Source organism: Lagopus muta, chromosome 1 (genome assembly GCF_023343835.1).
Source record: "Lagopus muta isolate bLagMut1 chromosome 1, bLagMut1 primary, whole genome shotgun sequence".
Lineage (NCBI taxonomy): Eukaryota > Metazoa > Chordata > Aves > Galliformes > Phasianidae > Lagopus > Lagopus muta.
This window is the reverse complement of record NC_064433.1, coordinates 137764844-137786669: the sequence shown is the minus strand read 5'-3', so window position 1 is coordinate 137786669 and position 21826 is coordinate 137764844. Positions and strand designations below refer to the sequence as shown.

At 37.9% G+C, this 21826-nt stretch overlaps 1 protein-coding gene across 2 annotated transcripts in view; it reads left to right on the top strand.

Moving 5' to 3' along the window:
* Positions 1-21826, top strand: part of COL4A1 (collagen type IV alpha 1 chain) — a 109589-nt gene that overhangs the window by 55263 nt on the left and 32500 nt on the right. For both annotated transcript variants that reach the window (XM_048933910.1, XM_048933907.1), the window contains exons 3-22: positions 7530-7619; positions 7709-7753; positions 9260-9304; positions 9415-9477; positions 9565-9618; positions 9878-9904; positions 10719-10802; positions 10914-10976; positions 11979-12014; positions 12517-12558; positions 13639-13728; positions 14334-14369; positions 14521-14580; positions 15061-15105; positions 15298-15351; positions 15802-15843; positions 16695-16788; positions 17339-17374; positions 18384-18548; positions 20834-20929. In XM_048933910.1, coding sequence (XP_048789867.1) covers positions 7530-7619; positions 7709-7753; positions 9260-9304; positions 9415-9477; positions 9565-9618; positions 9878-9904; positions 10719-10802; positions 10914-10976; positions 11979-12014; positions 12517-12558; positions 13639-13728; positions 14334-14369; positions 14521-14580; positions 15061-15105; positions 15298-15351; positions 15802-15843; positions 16695-16788; positions 17339-17374; positions 18384-18548; positions 20834-20929 — 1267 coding nt within the window. The remainder of the gene's footprint in view (positions 1-7529; positions 7620-7708; positions 7754-9259; positions 9305-9414; positions 9478-9564; positions 9619-9877; positions 9905-10718; positions 10803-10913; positions 10977-11978; positions 12015-12516; positions 12559-13638; positions 13729-14333; positions 14370-14520; positions 14581-15060; positions 15106-15297; positions 15352-15801; positions 15844-16694; positions 16789-17338; positions 17375-18383; positions 18549-20833; positions 20930-21826) is intronic.

Genomic DNA, 21826 nt, shown 5'->3' with positions numbered 1-21826 from the left:
CACCCACTTACTTGCATACATACTAAGCACGTCAGTACTGATACGTAGAGGAAAGGATACATGCAGATTGTTATTTCTGGTTTCATACTCTCGGGAAGCACTTAGCAGCTTCTTGAGGAATGCTCCTTGCAGCCTTGGGGTGACACTGAGATATGCTTCCTGCCTATATATGCTCCTGTATTTGGAAGGCAATGAGAGTGACCCTCCTGTATCTTTGTGTATACAAGTCTGCATGATATTAGGCTTTGTACCATAAGTGAATGCTTTTCAGTATTTCCATCCCTAAAAGCAGAGTGAGTGCTGAAGGAGTATGATGGGTGAAGGGAGGGGCCCAAGAGAGAAGATGGCAGATCCAGCATTGCGATAGACAGGGCATGACTGCTGGATGCTGTTTGCCAACAGCTACTGGGATAGGGTAGCTCTTCGCATTTGTATCTGCGTGTAGTGTAGAGCAACCTTGGCAATGCCTGCAGTTGTGGAGGGGACTCAGCCAACCCGCAGCCAGCCCAACTGGGGAACTGTGCAGGTGATGTAAAACTGTTGTGGCTGCTCCTGCTCTTAGTCAAGCCAAAAATGCTGGATTTGTGTCTCTATGTGAGTGATTTTTCTCAGTTTCCTCCTGGCAGTGCAAGAATCCGGATTTTGCTGACTCTCCCTCCTTCCTCCCCTCCTCTCTTTCCCTTCTACTGTCAGCCCCAAAACTTTTGGGACAGTCAAGATATTTACAGAGCTCCTACACAGATTCTTCACATGTCTTTGCAGTTATGTTTCTGTAATTAATTCCTTGTTAGTTGTATGGCTCCAGAATTGTATAGCTATAGCGCAGATAGATTCTAGCACTGAAGAATGCACAGTGGGAATTCTGTAATGCTAAACATCCTTAGTGCATTTAAGGACTCCTGTGCTGTGAGCATATAGCACTAACTCTGTTTGAATGATATCCACTTCATAGTTCCAATGAAATACTGAAAATGGTAAGTGCAGCTGAGGACAAACAGCTGATGCTTAACGTACATGTGATTTTAATCCTGCAAGATATTTGGGACTGGTGCTCCCTCTGGTGGTTAAAAGTACTATTTTAGTAAAGGATTGACTTCCTCACCACTGTTTCTCCACTAAATCAACTCTGAGCCAATTATGGTTCTGTAAAACAAGTTTAAAAGAGTGTGGAGAAAAACACAGTCAAGAGTGCTACTTAGATCCCACAATAGTGTTTCCCACTGTGTAGTGTAATTATGGGTCTGACACCTCAAAGCCAATTCCTTTGCGTGCTCACAGTTATATCAGCTGAAGGAGCAAATACAGAGCTGATATTCACCTCTCATGTGGTTTGGGTTAGTCTGTCTAGAAACCTGTAGGTCACTGTAAGGCTGTTGTGCATTCCTGTTGATTTTCTAAGGTCACACTGGAGCACAGAGGTGTGATGAGAGCTTCAGGCTTCATCTGTTTTTTGTTGTTGTTTTTGTTAACAGTTGCATCTAGAACTCATACTAATCTCTATCGAAAGCAACGTTTGAGAGTATTTCTAACATCAGACTGAGAAAAGAAAAAAAAAAGGAAGAATGCTGAGATGTCAGGCCCTTTTTCTCTCTTTTTGGAAAAGCTCATCCCCAGTCTCATTTGAAAATGTTACGTTTCTTTGCTGTCTGTGTGCTTGGTAGTGTTTCAGTTCAATGAATATGAGCTTTGGAAAATGGAATGTGTATGTTTATGAGAGAGGAAGCTTGAGCTTTGAACGGATGTTGGGTTCAGCATTGACACTGGACTGGAAATGGCTGTCCTGCACGTTCAAGCATTTGTTGGCCCTGAGCTCAGTTCCTCTTGCAACAGAGGCACAGCTGAGGAGCTGTGGTAGATGAACTCCATCCAGCCTCACCATGCCAATGTGAGAAGCTGCTGCTGTAGCCTCACTGCCTTGTGTGGCTGCATCCTCCCATGAGCTCTGGCAGCTGCCTGGCTGCCTGGTGGGTTTCTCAGCTTATTGAGGCCAAAGCAAGCTTACCCACCAAGGGAAAGTGAGGGCATTTAGTGAGTTGATGTGGCGCAGTGATGCTGGGGGGGAACCATCAAAGTTGCTGTAAGAAAGGGTGATGGTGCACCATCCACCTCAGTGGAGTGGAGGAGCCACCTTAGCTGGTTAGGCTGGCTAAACTACCTTTTGGCATCTCACCCTAAAAATGAGTTTTACACATTTTCAGTGGAAGGGCAGGCACATGTCTGTCCCTCCATCTCTACCATGGGATGATCTTTGGCAGAGGCAAACCAAACAGGAGGAGCTGGCTGTGTGATAATCAATTAAATGATTCCAGAAGGCTCTGTACGTTGTTGTTCACCACATGCCTGAGTCTCTGGAGAGCTGGAGAATGTAGCATATGTACGGGCCCTGCCTTTGCATAGAGCCCGCAGTTCTGCAGGCATTTGATTTATATCCATGTTATCAGTCTCTCAAGACTAACATCTCCCTGTCCAGCAGTCCCTAGACAAAATAATAGGGGAAATAATTTATAATGTGGTGCTGGTTGTTTCCTCCCCCTCAGAATTTGATTTATTACTAAGCTAACTCTTCTAAAACTACTTGCTTCATGTGACTCTTGCACTGCCATCTGCAGTTGTTCCATGTGTGAAAATGAAACAGTATTTCATGGCTAATTTGGAAGGATGGTTGCCAGCAAAAAAGTCAGTCTCTCAGGCTATGCTATTAATGAGTTCATCTCATTTTAGAAGTCCATTCTCAAACAATCTAGTGTGAGGGCATTTCACAAATGTCAGACTACAACAGGCATCTTGCTGATCAAATAGGTGGAACAGTGAGCGAGCACTTGCTGTCTTTCTGTGTCTCCACATTTTCAACAGCAGCTGAGTGGCAGGATATTCATCTTTGTGAGCTGAATAATGAATTCCTCTTTGTGTTTTCTGACAGCTTGTGTTGAATCAGTGGAGGTACGGAAGATTTGGTTACATCTGTTTTAATTTCTGAGTCTCATGAATTGATTTGTAAGAAGCAGAAGCTCTTTCAGTGTTACTTGCCAAGGTTTCGCAGCTGTGAATATTGGAACATGAACAATATGTAGCCCTTACAGTCAGAGTCTCATGCTGTTCTCGCACTGCAGCTAGAAATCCTAGTGTTGAGAAAAAATAAGTGGGGTAGCAGCAGTGGTCTAGTGCTTGCCAATTAGTATAGTGTGGATGCTTAATGAGTTGCAACATAAACATAGTGCAAACATTATTGGGCTTTTTGTCTGAAACATTAAGTAAACAAAGGAGCTGGGTAGGCAAGAAAGAAAGGGATGCTGCTCAAGTATTTCCTTGCAATTCAGGGCATCCTCAGGACATGCTTATGTCTCTGCTGCAGAATGTAGTAGGTGATATCTTCTTCTGACCTTGCAGTTGTAAATAAGACAATTGGGGCAGGAAAGATGCAGTATAAATACTGCTACCCAGGAATTTCTGTGAGTTAATTTCAGTTAATGTAGGACGTGTGGAGCTCAGCACTGACATGACGTTAGTGCTTCTGATCGTGGAGTTTCTGTACTTTCTTATTCAATGTAGATATTTTGAGCCTGATAGACTTTTACTGTAATTTAGTGCATTTTCACTGATGCCAAAGATGCCATAAAACACATCATATGGTGTAAGTTGGTAATATCCGAATCACTGAAGTATTGAAGTTAGATCTTTGTTCACTAGTGAATGCTGGAAGAGCATTGTATTTCTTTACAAGTTCTGGCACACTGGTTCTTTAAAACTGATATATGAAGAAGTAATCTGACACATGGACTAAAGAAAGGACCTAGAAAGTAGGATACATCCCTAGGTCTTGCTGGAATAGGTTTTCCTAACTTCTGTGAGTTTCATGGATGGTGTGGAGGATGGTGTGGAGGATGAATGCCCACAAATTTAGTCTACTTACCCAATACTTTGCTGTGAAATTAGATGGGAAAGCAAAAAAGAGTGGATTGTAAGCAGTGTGTAAGTCCGTGCCCCCTGTTAGAATAAATAACTGAGGTGGCAGCTCAAAGATTCTGTTGCTTGCATTCCCTCAGAACTGATTCAACCAGTTTTATGTTTCCTTACTCCCTTCTGACAAATCACAGGCAAAAACATGAGCTCAGTTTTGTGTGAGAAACCATGAGTCTGCAGTACTTGGTACGGGACAGCTCTCCACACTCTCAGGAGTTTGCTGAAGGCCTCTGGGTGTCTGGTAGCTTGCCTGGATGTCCAGAATAACAAGTTCCTCCTTTTGTCCTAACAGCTAATGCCAGTTAAAAGCAATGTTCCTGTGGAAACCTGGACGTATGTAATCTCAAAGTGACCGTGAGCAGCTCTTGCCGCTATGCTTTACCTTTCAGGGACAGCAACCTGGGAGGCTGGAGATGGCCTTGCAGCATTGATGGTGGTTGTCTTGCAAGCCCAAGTTGTTATTTTTGTTAAGCTTTGAGTGAACTTCTTTGGCAAGATGAAGTGGTCGTTACTTTAGTGAGTGATTTACAGGCACAGTAAAGGCCTTTTACAGTGCCAGAACAGTCTTCAGGGAGCCTTCAAATAAATTAAAATCAGATCTGTAAACCCCAGTTTTATTTTTCTGTAAGAATGGCAGAATGAGTACTTTACTGTGTTGCAGAGTCCAGTGACTGAAATTGTGTTGAAATTCTCAGGATGACAGAACTGAATGCAGGAAGCATTATTAGCTGTGCTACATATGACTCATGCTTCTATGTAGGTGTCATAATAATCTTGTTTTCTTCTCATTTGCACATATTGTACTTTCCTTCAGTAATGGAAAACCTTGCTTTTTGTACTTTAGTGTCTTCTGTCTTCTTAATAGATCTCCCAGCAGGTCACAAAAGCAAGTGGCCACAGTTTAGTGTAAAATTCTGTTCTGAAGTGATTACTTCAGAATTCAGACTTTGCACTGACCTGGAAATATGTTTTTTCGTCTGTTCCTCTATTTGCTTTGTTTTGCAGTGTTTTGTGATAACACCCCACACTGCCTTGGATTTTATAACTAGAAAATATTATTATCAAAGTCTGACAATGAATGCTGAGGGGTAAACTAGAATGCTGTTTTGGTGCTTCAAGAAAAAAAAAAAACTGTTTATTTCCCTTAGAAGGTGACTTTTAATTGAATTTTTTTTTTTTTTTCCTGTGAGGAGATTCGATATGAGAATTTTTCCTGGCAGAAGATTTTAATAAACGAGTATTATTTTGAATTTAGAAATGCCATTCCCCCAGTTTGCATGGCCAGGGACTGCCATGACAGCCAGTCCAGTAAACATACCATAAAGAGGTGAGTGGACACCTTGCACCTCAAACTTCTGCTCATTGTAGAGTTCTCCTCATTGCACTCCACAACTTCCTGAAGGGAGATTGAGATGAGGAAGGATTTGGCATCTTCTCCCAAGCAACAAACAGGATGTGAAGAATTGGCCACAAGTTGTAGCAGACGAGGTTTAGATTGGACATAAGGAAGAAGTTTTCCTCTCAAAGGGTGGTCAGGCACTGCAATGGCTGCCCAGGGAGGTGGTGGAGTCGCCGTCCCTGGCAGTGTTCAAGAGGCGCCTGGATGAGGAGCTGCGAGAGATGGTTTAGTGCTTGTGGTAGCAAGGGTAACGGGACGACGGTTGGACTAGATGGTCTTGCAGGTCTTTTCCAGCCTTGTGATTCTATGATTCTATGCTCCATCAGCAACCCATGCAGAAGCATTACAAACAAGTTATGGTGTTATTAGACCAAAACACTTCTCACAGTCAGCTTTGTGTTGGACCCAGTTTTATATATATATACTTTTTTCCATGGCAGCAGTCCTGTTTTCTGAGCACTGATTTGGAGGGAAATGTTAAGGGTAGGGCTGAAAGGGATGCAGTGAGGCATTTTCAGACATACTCCTCCTCTAACCCATTCCATTTTTTCTTCTTCCATTTTTTCTTCTTCTCAGCAATGTGCAGGACTGGCTGCATAATTTTTGATGGGACTGGTTGTTACTCTGACACTCAGCTCACACTACATGCCATGTAGCAAGGGCTGTAATGCTGGGTGTGTTTCTGGGTCCCTTTCTTTGAGACTTGAAATACAGTGGAAGTTTCAGCCCAAACCTGCAGAAACTCGGGCCAGCAGAAGCAACTTCAGCAAAAGCACTGAGTACAGCTAGTGCCAGTAGATTTCTTTTATTTCCCCTAAAGTCATTTCTTTGTGCTAAGTTGTTATTTTGCTTTCATTTCCTCTCTCTTTTCTCATGCTCTTATAATCTCCATCATGGTTTACTTTGTTCCTTCCTGCCTGGCCCTGTTTTTCTTACCTATCAGTCATCTCTGGACTCCTTGGTTCCTTCATCTCAACAAAATCCTACCCAAGGGACTAAACACCACTGTCAACCCAGTCACTCCACAACTTCCAACCCCTGCCATCTTCAGGAACCATCTCCGGGAATCATGAACTAGCACCATGTCTGTGAGTCATTGCACTGCTTCCTCTGCCTGCTTATCACAATGTTTTCTTTGCAAGATACCCATTTTACCATCTCTCCAAGACACAGATGATGTTCTTCTCTTGTATGCTCAGTCCTGACCCCATACCAAGTACCAGAATGTTGCTGATCATCTTTATCCTGAGCAAATAGGGAAATTCCTAAGATCCCACTAGCAAATCATTTGTTAATTGCAAATAGCAATTGACTTTTGATTTGCTTAATTTGCTGTTTGCAGGCTTTGACATGTGGATGTGTCTTTTTTTCCCCTCTTTCCGTCTTTATTTGGACAGTGTTCCTCTTGGTTTCATGGTAAAAAGTGAAAGTGCAATGGTAGCAGAGTTGATCGAGAGTGTAGATGGATTTCGTTTTCTGCCTCTAAGTTTATCTGTTTTAAATACATTTGGGTTAATAAGGAGAGCACAGAAAACACATATGTCCTATATAGCTATAAAGAAACTAAAGGATGGCAGACACAATCTCCGAGATCAGCTTCTTCGGATGATCCTATATAATGAAACACTGGCTCTGAATCACCTGAAACTGAAGACTGAGAAGCCTATTCTCCAAAATCCACTGTTGTGAATGATGCTTAAAAGAAGAGAAGTCGTAGTGGCTATTCATACAGTAGTGACTGAGCAGTGATATTTGCAGTTTTCAGAGACATAACTGCTGGTTTGTGGTGTTAGATTTACTACCAGGATATAGTAGTATCTGTATATGGTAAGATAGATCTTATTAAAAAGAAAGAGGCCTTCCTGGTCCCAGGGGTATAAATATACTATGAAAAGTTCTGTCCAGGGAGACAGAAATGAATTTTCTGTTTAAATTCAAAGAATGTTTTCTATCATGCCACGCTTACCCTTTGCCAGCCTGTTATCAAACATAAATATTTCTTTATTTATAATAGCCCTTCACTGAAAGACCAGCACAAACTGTTGTCTGTCACATCTAACTTCATACTCCCTGGCAGATTTTTTTTGAGCACAGAAACAGGGGATATGTGGGTTGCTAGAAAAAGCAATTTAAGTTGTGTTGTTGCTAATGGGTTTTCTTCTTCCCACAGGGAGAAAGAGGCCTTCCGGGAATACAGGGTGTGATTGGGTTTCCTGGAATGCAAGGACCTGAAGGTCCCCCTGGGCCACCAGGGCTTAAGGTAAGAATTAAATTTTATTATTTAAAACACTCAGATTTCCCTAAATTGTTGTCCCTGGGAAAGACAGAGATCTCTCTTTTCCTTTACAGGGTGATACTGGAGAACCAGGACTGCCAGGAACAAAAGGAACAAGAGTGAGTTCTAACTTACATTTTTGCATTTCTAAAGACAGTAGGCTTATGTATCTTTCAGACTTCATGTTTGCTTTCAAGTGGGCACTTTGAGTCAATCAATGGCATCCCCTTGTGCTGCACAGTAATTTCAAGACTCTTGCTCTTGCCTTTGAAGTTCATTGTGCAGTCAGGTTTATTCTTCCATTTGTATTTTCACCTGTTGCTTGCCACTTTATCAACAGCTCTGGTTTTGATATTCCTTTGATATCTTTCTGAGTTACTGAGAACCTCTATTCTAACTTGAATATGAAACATCCTACCTCCTTGAAGCACCCAATTGGATAAGCTGATATACCCTTGAAAGCACAGACATGTTTAAAATGTGCACAGCATGCAGAAACAAATTGAAGCTGGGGCAAAGATCCTCTGTCTTTTTCAGTACTAAGGGAGACTCTAAACATGCCTATAACTTTCCTATTGTAATTTCTGTTTAATGTGGTACTCTTATAACATATAATTAGCACACTATACTAACCAAGGCCAGGTCTTTTGGGGTTTTGCCAGATATTAAGCTCATTCTGAGCTTTCCCTCACTTTACAATGTGCCAGTGAAGGAGAATTTGAGTGACTTGATGAGCATTGATACTTTTGAGATATGCCATCTTGCCCACAGATCTTCAAAATACCATCTTGATTCAGTTCTCCATTTGGCTGCGGTGGCTGCAACACTTGGAATTTATAAAATCAGTTGCAGTGTCTAAGCTGTTACAGGGAGATGTTCTGCTAGATCAAGAAATCCTTATTTAAATCCATGATGTTCATGATATCCTGCATATTAACATAAATTAGAATCTCCTGGCAAATAGTAGATTGTACTTTAGCAATGAAAAAGGTTAGGGAGATGCAAATATGCTGTTTCAACTTCTGGAATCTCATACATCTTTTCTGCTTTGCAATATATGTATTAAGTAGTATTGCATGTATAAATAAACTGGTATGATGAAAATGATGTGCCAGGTTGCACTCTTGATCCATTACACTTAGAAGGCTCTTCAAAGGAGAAAAACTCACTTGTTTTTTTTTTTTTTTTTTTTAATGATAAAATGAAATTGAGGCTGGTGAAAGATGGAGAATTGTCTTTACACTGTGCTAGCATTCTCTTCTACTATGAAGAGCTGCCTACAGTAAATTTCATGTTGCAAACCATGGATGTGAGAAGACAGAATCTGCATTCCTTTTTACACATGCATAAGACTCTGATCCAGTTCCTAAACAATAATATATATATTGCTGCTTAAAAAGTTACAGAAATATAAAAAAATTGTTTTCTGTTATCAATTACTAGAGTATCATAATTGGGAGGTTTGAAGATTAGGAATAGTATGTCAAGAGAGTTTTTAAAAAGTTTTTATCATTTTCATTTTCTGTCACCATAGGCAAAGAGGCTGGGGTTGGAGTTTGTCATTGGTGTTTCGTGCTTTTGTCATTTCAGATTTCCAAGTTCAGTATGTTTTTTGTCAATTGCAGGGCCCACCAGGACCATCAGGATTTCCAGGAAACCCAGGCATCCCTGTACGTGTGAAGTATATATATTTTTAAAAGAACATCAGAAGTGGACTTCAGGTGACATCTGGCCTGGATTAATGCTGTGTTGCTAATTTCTGTACTTCCTTTTCATGCAGGGCATTCCTGGACAAGATGGCCCTCCTGGTCCACCTGGGATTCCAGGATGTAATGGCACAAAGGTGACACTTCCATATCCCTGTGTTGAAATAAGAACATCCCTCAAGCATACATTCTCTAAACAAAACCAATTTCTCTGTTCCCTGTAGGGTGAAAGAGGTCCAGTAGGTCCCCCAGGTTTACCAGGACTGACTGGGAGCATAGTAAGTAGATTCTTCATGCTTCATTCACTTGCTTCAACTCTGATTCTTGAAATATAGACAGTATTCTATGGAGCTATATAGATTATGAAATATAAAATACACAATACTGAAGAGTAAGGTCCAGGGCAACCTGATCTTGCTGTGGATGTCCCTGTTCATTAAGGGGAGTTGGACTAAATTGCCTCCAGAGGTGTCTTCCAACTCTAAGGATTTTTTGGTTCTGTAAAGAAAATAACATCAAATATGTCTTTTTTCACAGGGACCCCCAGGACCTCCTGGAATTAAGGTACATTTTGTCCTAAATGTGTCCATATCTTCTTTGTAGCAGCCAGAATTAGGATGAAATCAACACCTTGTGAGACCATCAGTCCTTCTTTAATGTCTGAAAAGTTGTACCAGGATTCTTCACTTTGTACTCGGCTCCTTAGTGCCCCTAAGTAAAGACAGTGGAAAACCATCCAGTTCATTACAATTGAATGCATGAGTTGTTCCAGACAGGTTTTAAGAATGTAGTAATTAGATGGAATACGATAGGGAAAAGTAGCACAAATTGTTAACGATGTGTAAGTAGTATAGTGGCCACTAAGTTATGCATAAAAATTTGGATAAGTTTTACTGTTCCAAAATTTGTTTTGATACTAACATTTCATTTATGCAAACCACTCCACATACAGAAAATTTTGGGGGAAATGGCCCACAAAAACATTGAATTTTTTTACTGGAAAGCAGGAAACAATGAGATCTTTTGTTATTAGAAAAAAAAAGGATATAAAAAAGTGGATAACAATTGGAATAGTTTTCCAGAGGGTTCATTTTTCGAAGGAAAAGGATTCTATGAATGACTTTGATTTCCAAATTAGGTATAAGGATAAATGATTTGGTACTGGAATCTCCTTAGATGGTTGTAAAGGACATTTGATATTTGCGATCCTTTCTTAACTTTTACTAAATAACTGATGCTATTTTTCAGTTGAATTTGTGAGGTGACTTTTTTTAAAGTGAACCTTTCAAATTTTGCATAGCTCTAACTTTCTTCTCAATGTTTTTGAATGTATTTGAGTGGATGTTGAAGTACTGTTCTTTTTGTTTTCTAACTATAGGGAGATCCAGGTGAAGTGATTGGTCTTCTACCTCCTAGTGTGCTAAAAGGTGATAAAGGCTTTCCTGGCCAACCTGGACTACCTGTAAGTCTAAATCATGTTTGAATAGCTGTGAGCTTAAATTAAAATTAAATAAATATCACAACACTGAAAAATATGTATCACTTTTTAATTTTACCTTTTTATTTTTTATAGGGTCCACCTGGAACTCCAGGGTTTCAGGGACCAATGGGGCCACCAGGGATTCCAGGAGAACCAGTAAGTTTCTCTTCTAATGACTCACTTAAAGAACTCTATTACAGGAAAATCCTGCAAGGTGTTTGTTAGATATGGGTAAGACAACCTGCCTTTCCAGGCTTCATGTTTAGTCTTCTGAACTCTACTGTGACAAGATTGAGAAGGTACATGGTTTTCAATAGCAGCTGCTCCTAGTGTCCTCTTCTTGCAGATTTGGAGTTTTCTTTGGTAGGAATGGAGTTGTAATAGTTATTCTTCCTTTTTTTCTCTTTTTCCACGTAGTTTATGGAAAATAAACCACAAAATAGCAGCCAGATCTAAATAAAATATTTGCTGAGATTTTTCTTATGGGCAGTCTAGTAAGAAGTACGGTGGAAAGCAAAGGCAGTACCAACTGCCTGTCATTTGGACGATTGCCAAATGTTTAAGACACTTTAACTACTTGAAATATTGTCAGGTCTGGTGACTATCTTCTCTTCCTGTGATGGCTGCAGGTAACGTTAGCAGAGATCAGTTATTTCCATCTCATGGAAGTCCACTCAGTATTTCTGGCTATTGAAGTGAACACCTGTGTTAGAATACTTATCCTGTTGTAAAGGACATACAGTTTAGTAAGCATTTGCACTTGCTGAGGTAAAAAAAAACAAGTTTAATGAAAGATGAGCATTAGTATTTACCACAGGTAGTCAGTAGTGCACAAAATTGGGGGAAAAAAATCAGCAATAAAGTTATTTTGCAGTACAGCACCATATATTAATCGTATGTAATATGTAATTGTCTCTTGCATACGTACTGAATAGATCCAGCACACCTAACTGAAAAGAAAAGTCTGATGACAGACCTTTGACAGTTTCTGTTTGTATATATTATGTAGGCTAAGTTAGGAGCTACAGGCAGTAGCAGAAAAATACTTTTTATCTTGACTTAATGGAAAGATCTGCATTTTTGCTGTAATAATGGAATATGGAATTGTTCCACCTAATATAACATATACACATCTGCTAAAAAATTACTGTCTTGTAGGGTCGCCCCGGGCCGCCAGGACCACCAGGCGAGAAGGTAAGTTATTTGTGTTAAAAAGATTGTCTACTTGTTACCCCCAAATTTGGAAACTAATGATCATAAAGGAATGTTGTTTTTTTTACAATTCGAGATCAATTGTTATTTCTTAATGGGGGGCATCACATAGAGATATTTTTAACTTTTGGTTTGTTTGGTCTCTAATCCCAGCTGATCAAGTTAGTAGTAATTACAACATTCTGTGGTTATTTGGGCTTATTTTAAAATGTCAAAATTTATCAGTAAAATGTTTTTAAAAAGACCATACTGGCATTAAAATGATCTGTAAATTTTGTTCTATATAATTTTTCACACATTGTTGTGACACCAGAAAGATTAGGATGTGATTTCTTTGTTTCACATATGCCTTTGAAAGACATTTAATGTCTTTTATACCTTCCTTTGACTTCAGTTATGTACAAAATACATTGATATGTGTGTATGTATGCACATATTCACACCTGATAAAAATGTACTTAATATCTGTAATTTTTATTTTCAGGGCTACATGGGCTTGGGCTTTCAAGGTCCCAAAGGTGAAAAGGTATGTTTTTGTTGAAGACTGAGTGGACAGCTGCCAGAAATACTCTGGAGACTGTATTTGTTTTAAATAAATAAACTCTTGTAATTAACCTGTGGAGAAAATCAGTACACTGGCACTGTGGATTTGGGGCAACTGAGTAAATCAAATCTGTAACTCATAACTAAGTGAATAGAATTCATGAGCAGTTATAGAGTTTGGATATGATGATATCAGCACTGCCAGGTTATTCATAAAAATGGTGAATATCCCATCACACAGCATGGCACTTCATGCTGTCCAACTCCAAGCCCTTTGCTGCAGTCATACCAAACAAATGACCTTTCTTATTTTTGTCCTGTTTTACACAGTGATACTGCTTTCCTGGCTGCTCCATGCCTCTTTCAGCATTGATGTGTTGCTGGGTTACCATGTATTAGCTTTGGTAACTGATCCTGTGCATTCTCTTTGCCTTGGCCCATCAAGTGGGAAGTAACACTTATGAAGATTAGGGTTATCTTTCTCAACAGGCTCTAGGCTGAAGTGTTTTATGTTGCACAGTCAGAAGCCAAGAAATGCTTGGCAGTCATTGGTTTTTGGGTAAACTTATTGTGTCTGAGACCTTCTTAGGGCTCAGCTTCTCTTGAGTGTCATTGGCAAAGGCCTTTTGGAGTATAAGTAAAATACATTACAAAAGTGTTTCTTTTTTTTTTTTTTTTTTTTTAATCCACTGTCTTATTTATGTACTTTGAAACACAGTTTTCCCGTTGAATAGGCTTTCTCATGAGATGGTACATCACTGAAATTAACTTATTATAATAACATTGCTTGAAAATTTTTGACAACAGCAGTATGTGGAGATTGCTTGGATATGTTAGCTTTATGTGTAAAAAATAAGTGGTATTGATATGTGTTATTACTTGGCAGAAATGCATCCATCCTTTATGAGGGGCTTTTACTGTCCTTCTGCATTATATAAGCAGATGAAGTTCTTACCCTGCTGTTGATCTATAAATACCAAAACAGAGTATGACCTACTTTTGTCTTCCCAAGGTTGGCCTCAGTACTGTTTCTAATGGAATATCCCAAATTTGGTGTTGACAGGGAGAACAAGGGATCCAGGGTCCCCCAGGGCCACCAGGACCAACACCACACATGAAAGAAAAAGGAAGCGAAATCATAAAGGGAGAAAAGGTGAGACTTTAGATGACTGATCTTGTTGTACTCATCACAGTTTAAGCATTAGAACTAGCAAGAAAGATAAAAGAGAAGGAAGAAAATATTGAGTCACCTACATCTTACTTTTTAAAATTGTTTTATTTTATGTAATGAATCTTGATGGTATTTTTAGAATTTTCTCATAAAAACATGATGATAAATGCATAAATGATTGCATAAATAAGTAATGCATATAACCATAGACTGAAGACTTTCTGAAGAAAGAGGATTGATAAACATAGTCCTGTGAACCTCAAATTTTATAAAAAATTCTATTAAATAGCTTATGCTGGGCTTCTCATGTACAGAATCACCTCAATAAAATCTGATGCTAATTGATTTTTCAATTATTGAATAAGACCCTTTAAGCAATATATACTAGCATAACAATTTAGCTTAATGGATTTAATTTTTGTGTTTTGTCCAATTTCTTTTTGTACATCCTGCTATTAGGCATAGTTCTTGGAGAGGAGAACAGAATTAATCATGCTGTCTGACATGAAGAAATAAATGATTAAAACCCTAAATGAGTTATGGGTAAAATTCTGCATGCTAATCTGCATTTTTTGTCATTTCTTTAGGGTGAGCCAGGTGAAAAGGGTGAGCAGGGAGTCCCAGTAAGTACTGTGCTTTTTTTTTTTTTTAAATTGCAATAAAAATATTGAAGAATCTAATGATGGTCCTGAATTTCTTTATGCTTACTTGATAAAAGAAAACTTACTTTTGAATTTGACAGCGTTATTAATCTGGTGTACATTTATTTTCCAGGGATTGCCAGGCTCAGGTTACAGAGGAGAAAAAGGTGAACCTGGGAAGCCTGGTCCACGGGTAAGTATGCTCATGTTTATCAGTAACATAATTACAGTCACTGTATTGTTTTCATAAGCCAATTAAGCTTAGAAACAATTAGTGAAACAATAAATTTGCTTTATATCAAACAACTAAGGGCCAGAGGTACAATTCAAGATAGTAATAACACCCAGTTAAAAAATAACATGCTTTCAAATAGCTAAAAACCCCATGACAATGGCTGCAGTGCTGAAGGCAGAGGCAAGACTCCCATTGATCCCAGCTGAAGCAAAATTAGGTCATTCCTTCACAAAAGTAAATGCAAAGTAAGGCAAAGCAGTAGTCAGTCAAAAATTTCTTGTGTTATACCCTTTTGTGTTATACATTGTTAGCTGTGTTACGACTCTAACAAATACATTACAGTATGATTGTTTTGTTCTACTGTATCACTCACTGTATTTAGAAATTTTGTACCTGTAGTTGTACGTTTAAGCAGAGTGGAATTTGGCTGTTTTACAGGGAAAGCCTGGAAAAGATGGTGAACCAGGACCAAAAGGAGAAGCCGTATGTATTTCACCAGATTTCCAATACTATTTTGAGCATTGTCCGTATGTCTGTGTGTTATAAGTGGCTGAAATTTTCTAGTCTTCCAAGTTGTTCACTTAAAATTGTGTTCAGCCAGTTTAACTTTGATGCTGCCAGAACTAATATGCAATTGTATTTGTCTTTTCTGGTGCCACCATCTTTTACTTGCAGGGCTTGCCTGGAGGGTTTGGGATTCCAGGACGGCCTGGGGAACCTGGTGCTAAGGTAAGTCACTGCCTTCTCACAGTGACAAGAGAAGAGCTTGGCCAGGTCATCACACTGAAACAACACATGCATGCAGAGCAGTATTAAATGGATATTGCTGTGTTGTTAAGTCATTTCTCAGACTAGAAAAAGTAAAAATCAACATTGCTTAGGTATCCCTGGTTTAGGTCTCTTGTGTGAATTGATTAATGCAGGCTTTATTTTTACAAGCTCTTTGCTTAGCCACTGAATGTACAAATGTGTGTTTCTAAAAATCCCAGTTTCTCTTTATACAGTGTAAAGCTGAGCAGGTCTTACTAGCTAATTGATTATTGCTTATAGCATGCCAAGTGCTTAGCACCTTGAATTTGTATGAATCTGTATCAAAGTGTTTCATTTGCTAAGGAAATTCTGTTTTAAGGTGAAGAACATCTGATTTGGATTTATAACATAACTTGTATTTTGATCTAGGGTGAAAAAGGTGATCAAGGTCCTCAAGGGCCTCCAGGAAGAGTAAGTAAAATAAACTGTTTTATTTTAAAATTAACTGAAGATGTACATTTTAAGAAAGTCAAAGCACTCAAACATTGAGGGAAAAAAAAGAGACTATGCATATTCTGATCTCATTCAAATTAATCATGTTCTCAGTTTTTCTCAGTGGTAACAAAAGTTGGAAGCCTTATTTTTAAGTATATTTGAAATTTGGGAAAGGAGCTCTCCAACCATATAAATTTTGAATGTTTTTGACTACAAAACTCTTAATCCATACAAACTATCCAAAAGAGAGTTCCAAAGAATATATGTCAGCTTTGTAGTCTATAATATTTTTTATACAGCAAATGAAAAATGTGGCTAATCAGCAGCAGATACATGATTGATGTTGCTGCTTTCTCGGCAAGTGAGAAAATTCCCAACATCTGATAATTTGTATTGAAAGAAAGCACATGCTTCTTGAGTGTTGCGCTGCAGATGTGAGTATGCTGTATGTATAACTCAAATTAACAGCAGAGATTTCCAGAATAGTGTATTTTAAGATGAAAAGTAATACTAACCTAATGGATCAGTGCTGAGAATATGCTGAGGTTTCTTTACATCATCTTCATTCGGAAAGGTGCTACCAACCTCTCCGCTTAACTATTGATATGAAAAAGTTTTGGTAGAGTAGGAAATCCTTATTTTCTCAGCGACTACAACACTCTCACAACAGTTGTTACCTATCACTGAGGTTGGCGATATGACCAAAACTTCTCAAAGCTGTTATCACAAAACAAAGTGGCTTCTGTACTGTCATGATGGAATGGATGTGATAAAACTGGAGCACAGTTGCATGTTTCTAATGTCTTTGTCTTTGTCCTGTGATTTAGATTATAGATGCTGGACCAATAGATACTTTTGGTGAAAAGGGAGACCCTGGCGTTTCAGGTTTGCCTGGACTAAAAGGTCAAAAAGGTGAAAAAGGTACGTATTTTGACTTGTCTTTTTGACTGCTTTTCCTTTCGTGTTAAAGGAAATTAAAATCCCGCTGTCTGTAAGCTTAGGGGCTCTATATAATAGCAGAATTTTCCAATCATTTATCTAGTCTTTTTCCAAGCTATTACATTTTGCCATAGTTTCTGTCATGCTTCTTCTCATTGTAAATAAAACTGCACTTGATTAACAGTTTGGACGAGGTTAACATGGCGTCTGGGTTTATGGAGGTTAAATAAACCAGAGTGATTATTTAACAAATACAGAAATCAATACAAGCACAAGGATTTCTGTAATAGATTTTCGTCTTAAAATTGATTTGCATAATTTGCAATATTCCTCAGTAGATAGGGAAAAATTGAGCATTCCTATTTTTTTCACACAACCTTTTCACTAAGTGTTCTGTTTGGAGACGTCTGTGGGTTATTTAACTTAGCCTTTGATTCAGAGAGCACACATTACTTAAATAATATATGCTGGAAGTTCACTTATGTTGGCATTGCTGACTTGATTGCCTAATTGAAAATGTCTCTTTTTAAAGGTTTCCCTGGTGCACAAGGGATCCCAGGAATTCCAGGTATGAATATATGGCCACTGATTCGTTCACTTTTTTCTTGTCCTTCTTGGGTGGAGAGTTCTGAAAGGCGGTCTTCTCAGCTGCCTCCAGCATGACTTACGTGGTACCCAGGTCACAGCCCTTCTGAGGGCCTAATCTCACCCTAGACTTTTTCCTTGGATTGCTTTTCTGGTATGTCTGAAGTGATACAGCCTCGCTCTTTTTGTAGGGCTCTGGCAACTCTTAGTAGTGACATAAGTATGAAATTCTTGTGAAGCAGGGTTGGATAGTTGCCAAAATTCCTCACAGTTTAGGGAAGAGATGCTATATACCATAGGCTGTAGTAATCCCTAAAGAAAAATGGTGGCTCTTCATCTGTCATTACCCTTTTGAAGTTAAGATTTACATTCATATAGATCTATATATAGATTAGTATATCACCCTGCATTGTAGCGGAAGATTAAAAATAGTTTTGTAGTCAAGTCTAATGATCAGTTGCTAATAAACTCATTAAAGTAGAAAGACCTGTGTGTCTGTACAATTTTTTTCTGTCTGTTTAGCTGCTTGCCTTTTTTGGCTGCTGTTTATTTATTATTCCTACATGCAGTTTTGGTTTTAGCACTCCTGAAAATCTGCTAGCCTGATTATTTATTTACCGAAATTCTTACAGATGATGTCCACTTCCAGATGTGTTCAAGATTTGAGTTATTATGGGATAAGGAAGAATTTAATGGTTTCTAAATGTAATAACTAAATGAATTCCTTTATCAGCACCTTTTCCCAGCCATCAAAAAACGGTTAATCTCAGAAAGTCGCTTTTTCCATTGTTTGCTCAGGAACTTAATGGAAGGGAATTATTTTTTGTATGCCCTGAATTTTTTATAAATCATCAAATGTAAAAGTACAGCACCACTTTATTTTGCACTAGGATTTTTCCATTTCTCTCTGAAACCCAATGGAAGCTAATGTGTTGATCGTGTTATTCTTTTTACTTGCAACTTCTTTCACCTGTATTTTACTTTGCTCAAAGGTCGTCCAGTTCCAGACATGGTAGGATCACCTGGTGTCCCTGGCCAGAGAGGTGAAAAAGGTGAAAAGGGCTCTCCGGGATTCCCTATACCTGGACCTCCTGGAAGAGATGGTTTCCCAGGCCCGCCCGGGTTGCCCGGCCCACCAGGTCCTCCAGGTGTAACAGGTAAATAAAGTGCTCAGCTGCTTTTCATTGTGAAGTCTCAGTAATGCACACTGCCTGGTCATGATAAAGGAGAAAAGATTATAAAAGCTATAATTGGGATGCATTTATATCTTGGAAGAAGCATGTATGAGTTGTTAATGGATTGAGTAAAAAAAAAAAAAGAAAACCAGATAATAATGTTGTTCTTAGCATAAAAGATGCTGATCATATATCACGGTTTACAAGTCTGCAGTACCAATATATGTAACACAGTCTGAACACATACAAGGACTTCATACTGAAGTCCACAATCTTTTCAACTTCTTAGAAGTTTTCATTGTAAAATGAAATTATCTTACAAGAGAATGAGGTTAACACTTACCTTATAGTGGTAAATGAAGTGCTAGTAATGATGGGACAAATATATACAAATAGTACTTATAGTAATGACAGCATGTTATATAGCTATGTGTAATTAGCTGATTAATTTAGTTGATAAAGCATTTTTAGATGGGAAGATAAAGTATTTAACTAAACTAGACATTGCACAAGAAGTCCATTTTTGATAGTACGTATCAGTCAACGTCAAACGTAATTCAAATAAAGAAGAATGTATGTTAGGGTTACTTGTTATGCACAGTTATATTAATAGTTTATTTAGCAAATACCAGATTTAGATGTTTCCAGTTTCTTCTTAGTTTTGTGTTTTATGATTCTATTACTGTATTTGTCATGAATGTACTTTCTGTGAACCCTAGGCCATCTGTGCCTTTAAAGAGTATTGCAAACAAATTGTTTCAACACAAAACATTTATATTTAACCATTTATATGTTTTTTGGTTCCTCACAATGTTCATTTGGATTTTGTATTGTGTAATTGTAAATTGAAGTGTTTCAAGTTAAACACTTAACTAACTTAACTAGTTTAACTAACTAACTAACAACTTAACTAGAGAGCAATAACGTAGAAATGACAGGAGAACTAAGACAGATAATAGAAAATAGAAAATATTAAAAGTAATACTCTGTACAGTTTTAGGTAAATGCTACAAATTAACTTTTCTATGTTGTTTGGGTGTAAATCTTAACATAAGAATTACCTTTTTTACACACACAATGAGAAGAAAAGTAGTGTTTTACTTACAATTCTCTAGCAGATTACAAAATATCTACAGATGACAGGGGTCAGGTGAAACTTTAAATGGTGTGTGCAGATGGCATGTTTATTTTATGCAGCCTTTGATTCCTTTGTGTAACATCCAATAGATTTTATTAGAAAGTTGAAAGCTACATAGTGCCTTTCCAAAATTGTGATTTTGGTAAATTTTTTAAAGGTTAAATATGAAATAGAAGATGATAACCCCATTACAGTAGATTAAACAATCTTAAACTGTTGAAAAAAACATTATTCTTCATGGAATTCCTAGACCAGAAGTGTCTGCCAATGAACCAGTACAAAATGCAACTCTTAATGTAGGGAATTAAATAGCAAATTCTCACCTTGTCCCTTATATTAACAAGAACAATTCCCATTTTTTTATTAAACATATTTCTCTCATTGCTTAATTTTGCTTCTTCCCCAGACACTTCTTCAGCTTTCTTCAGATGTGTAATGGGAAAAAATAATTTCTTCCTTGCATCTAGCTGTTGTTTCCCAAACTTCACTCAAACTTTTTGTCTACTTAATTTGGGCAAAATGACGTTAGTTTTTGTTAGGCCAGAACCTATGTCATAACATCAAATAGAATAAGCTCCATTTGTATTCCTATATCATTTGCTAAATCTTCTCATTTTTTACCTATTTCAGTTCCTAGTATACTTAGTTTCACATTTTCAGAAGGATTTTTCAGTGTAAAGAATTAAACAAATGTTAACAATCTGCTCTTGACCTAGAAAGTTTACTGTATTTCTAGGTTAGATATAAAATTCTTACATAAAATCATTCTTCAGAACACCAACATTCTTCATTTCCTTCAAGGCTAAAAGATAATTTTTTTCACCCAAAGCACTTCTCATAGCCAAGCTTACAATAAAAATACGTTTTCTGTAAAATTTGGTTTTGACCTTGTTATGGCAGAACCATCTTTTATTTCTGTAATTCGATGGGTTTCTTAAGTGGTCTGTCTGGAATCAGAAGAAAGAATTCCAGTTAGTTTTTCAAATTAGAAGACAGAAACAGAAAAGTGAAAGGCTATCCTGATTTATGACTTCTCACAGATACGTTTAACTGAGGCATTCATAACTGCAGCCCTATAATAGAAACTTGCATTTGCCAAACAGTTGTCTCTATTGCATTTCAATTACAGATGGAATTGATCAATGTCAGCAGGGGCAACCTGGTGCACCGGGTATACCTGGACCTCCAGGGCAACATGGATTTCCAGGAGAGATGGGAGAGAAAGGTAATATTATTTCAAGTGAAAGTACAGTTTCTTCCTATTGCTTTGTATGCTGTGACTTGGATATGTCAAGGTGTTGATCGACTCAACGTGATTCAGGGAAGCAGTACTTAATTTAGGTACAGAAACAGTCCATGAATGTGCATGGTGCTGGGTGGGTCTCTGGTGAGTAAAAGAAAGACATTCTCTACTGAGTTGGTTGACACAGACTTCACTTATGTTTCACTTAGCCTACACATTGCTAGGAAGAAAAAAAGGTTGAGTACAGACTCATTAAGTACAAATTGAGCTGTTCACAGCAATTTGAAGTATGGCTTCTGAAGAAGAATTTGAGAAGGGAAGATGAGCTGGCAAAGGAAATGGTTTATGAATCATTACCTTGGCTATAATTGAATCTAAAATTGCTACACTTGTAGGACTACTGTCAACTATGTGTTTTAGCAGTATCAACTAAATGGACATGTACAATAAGTGAGCTACGATCATTTACATAATGGTTCCTAATTTAATTCTGCAGACTTTTTTTTCTAAAACTGCAAAATTCCAGTGGCTGTAGTTTCTTCTTTTTCCACTTTAGTTTTTTCCTATCTTCTATACCTTGTATATTTATATTCCTTTTGATCCTCTTCAGTTTGGTCCCTTCTAACTTTCCTGTTAAATATTATCTATAGGATAATATGTAAGCTGATTTTCATTCTATTCCTTCAAGAGTTTTAAAGGCTTTTGAATACCAGTTTACTGATAAATTCTCTTCGAAGAGAATTCGAAAAGTAGTTAGAAATAGCACATTTGTTTTTATTCTTCCAACACATAGTGTATTAAATTGACATTTGCCACTGGATTCTGCCTGCTGCAGCTGCCGTAAATCTTGTCATTGTTATTCATTACTTTTTTTTTTTT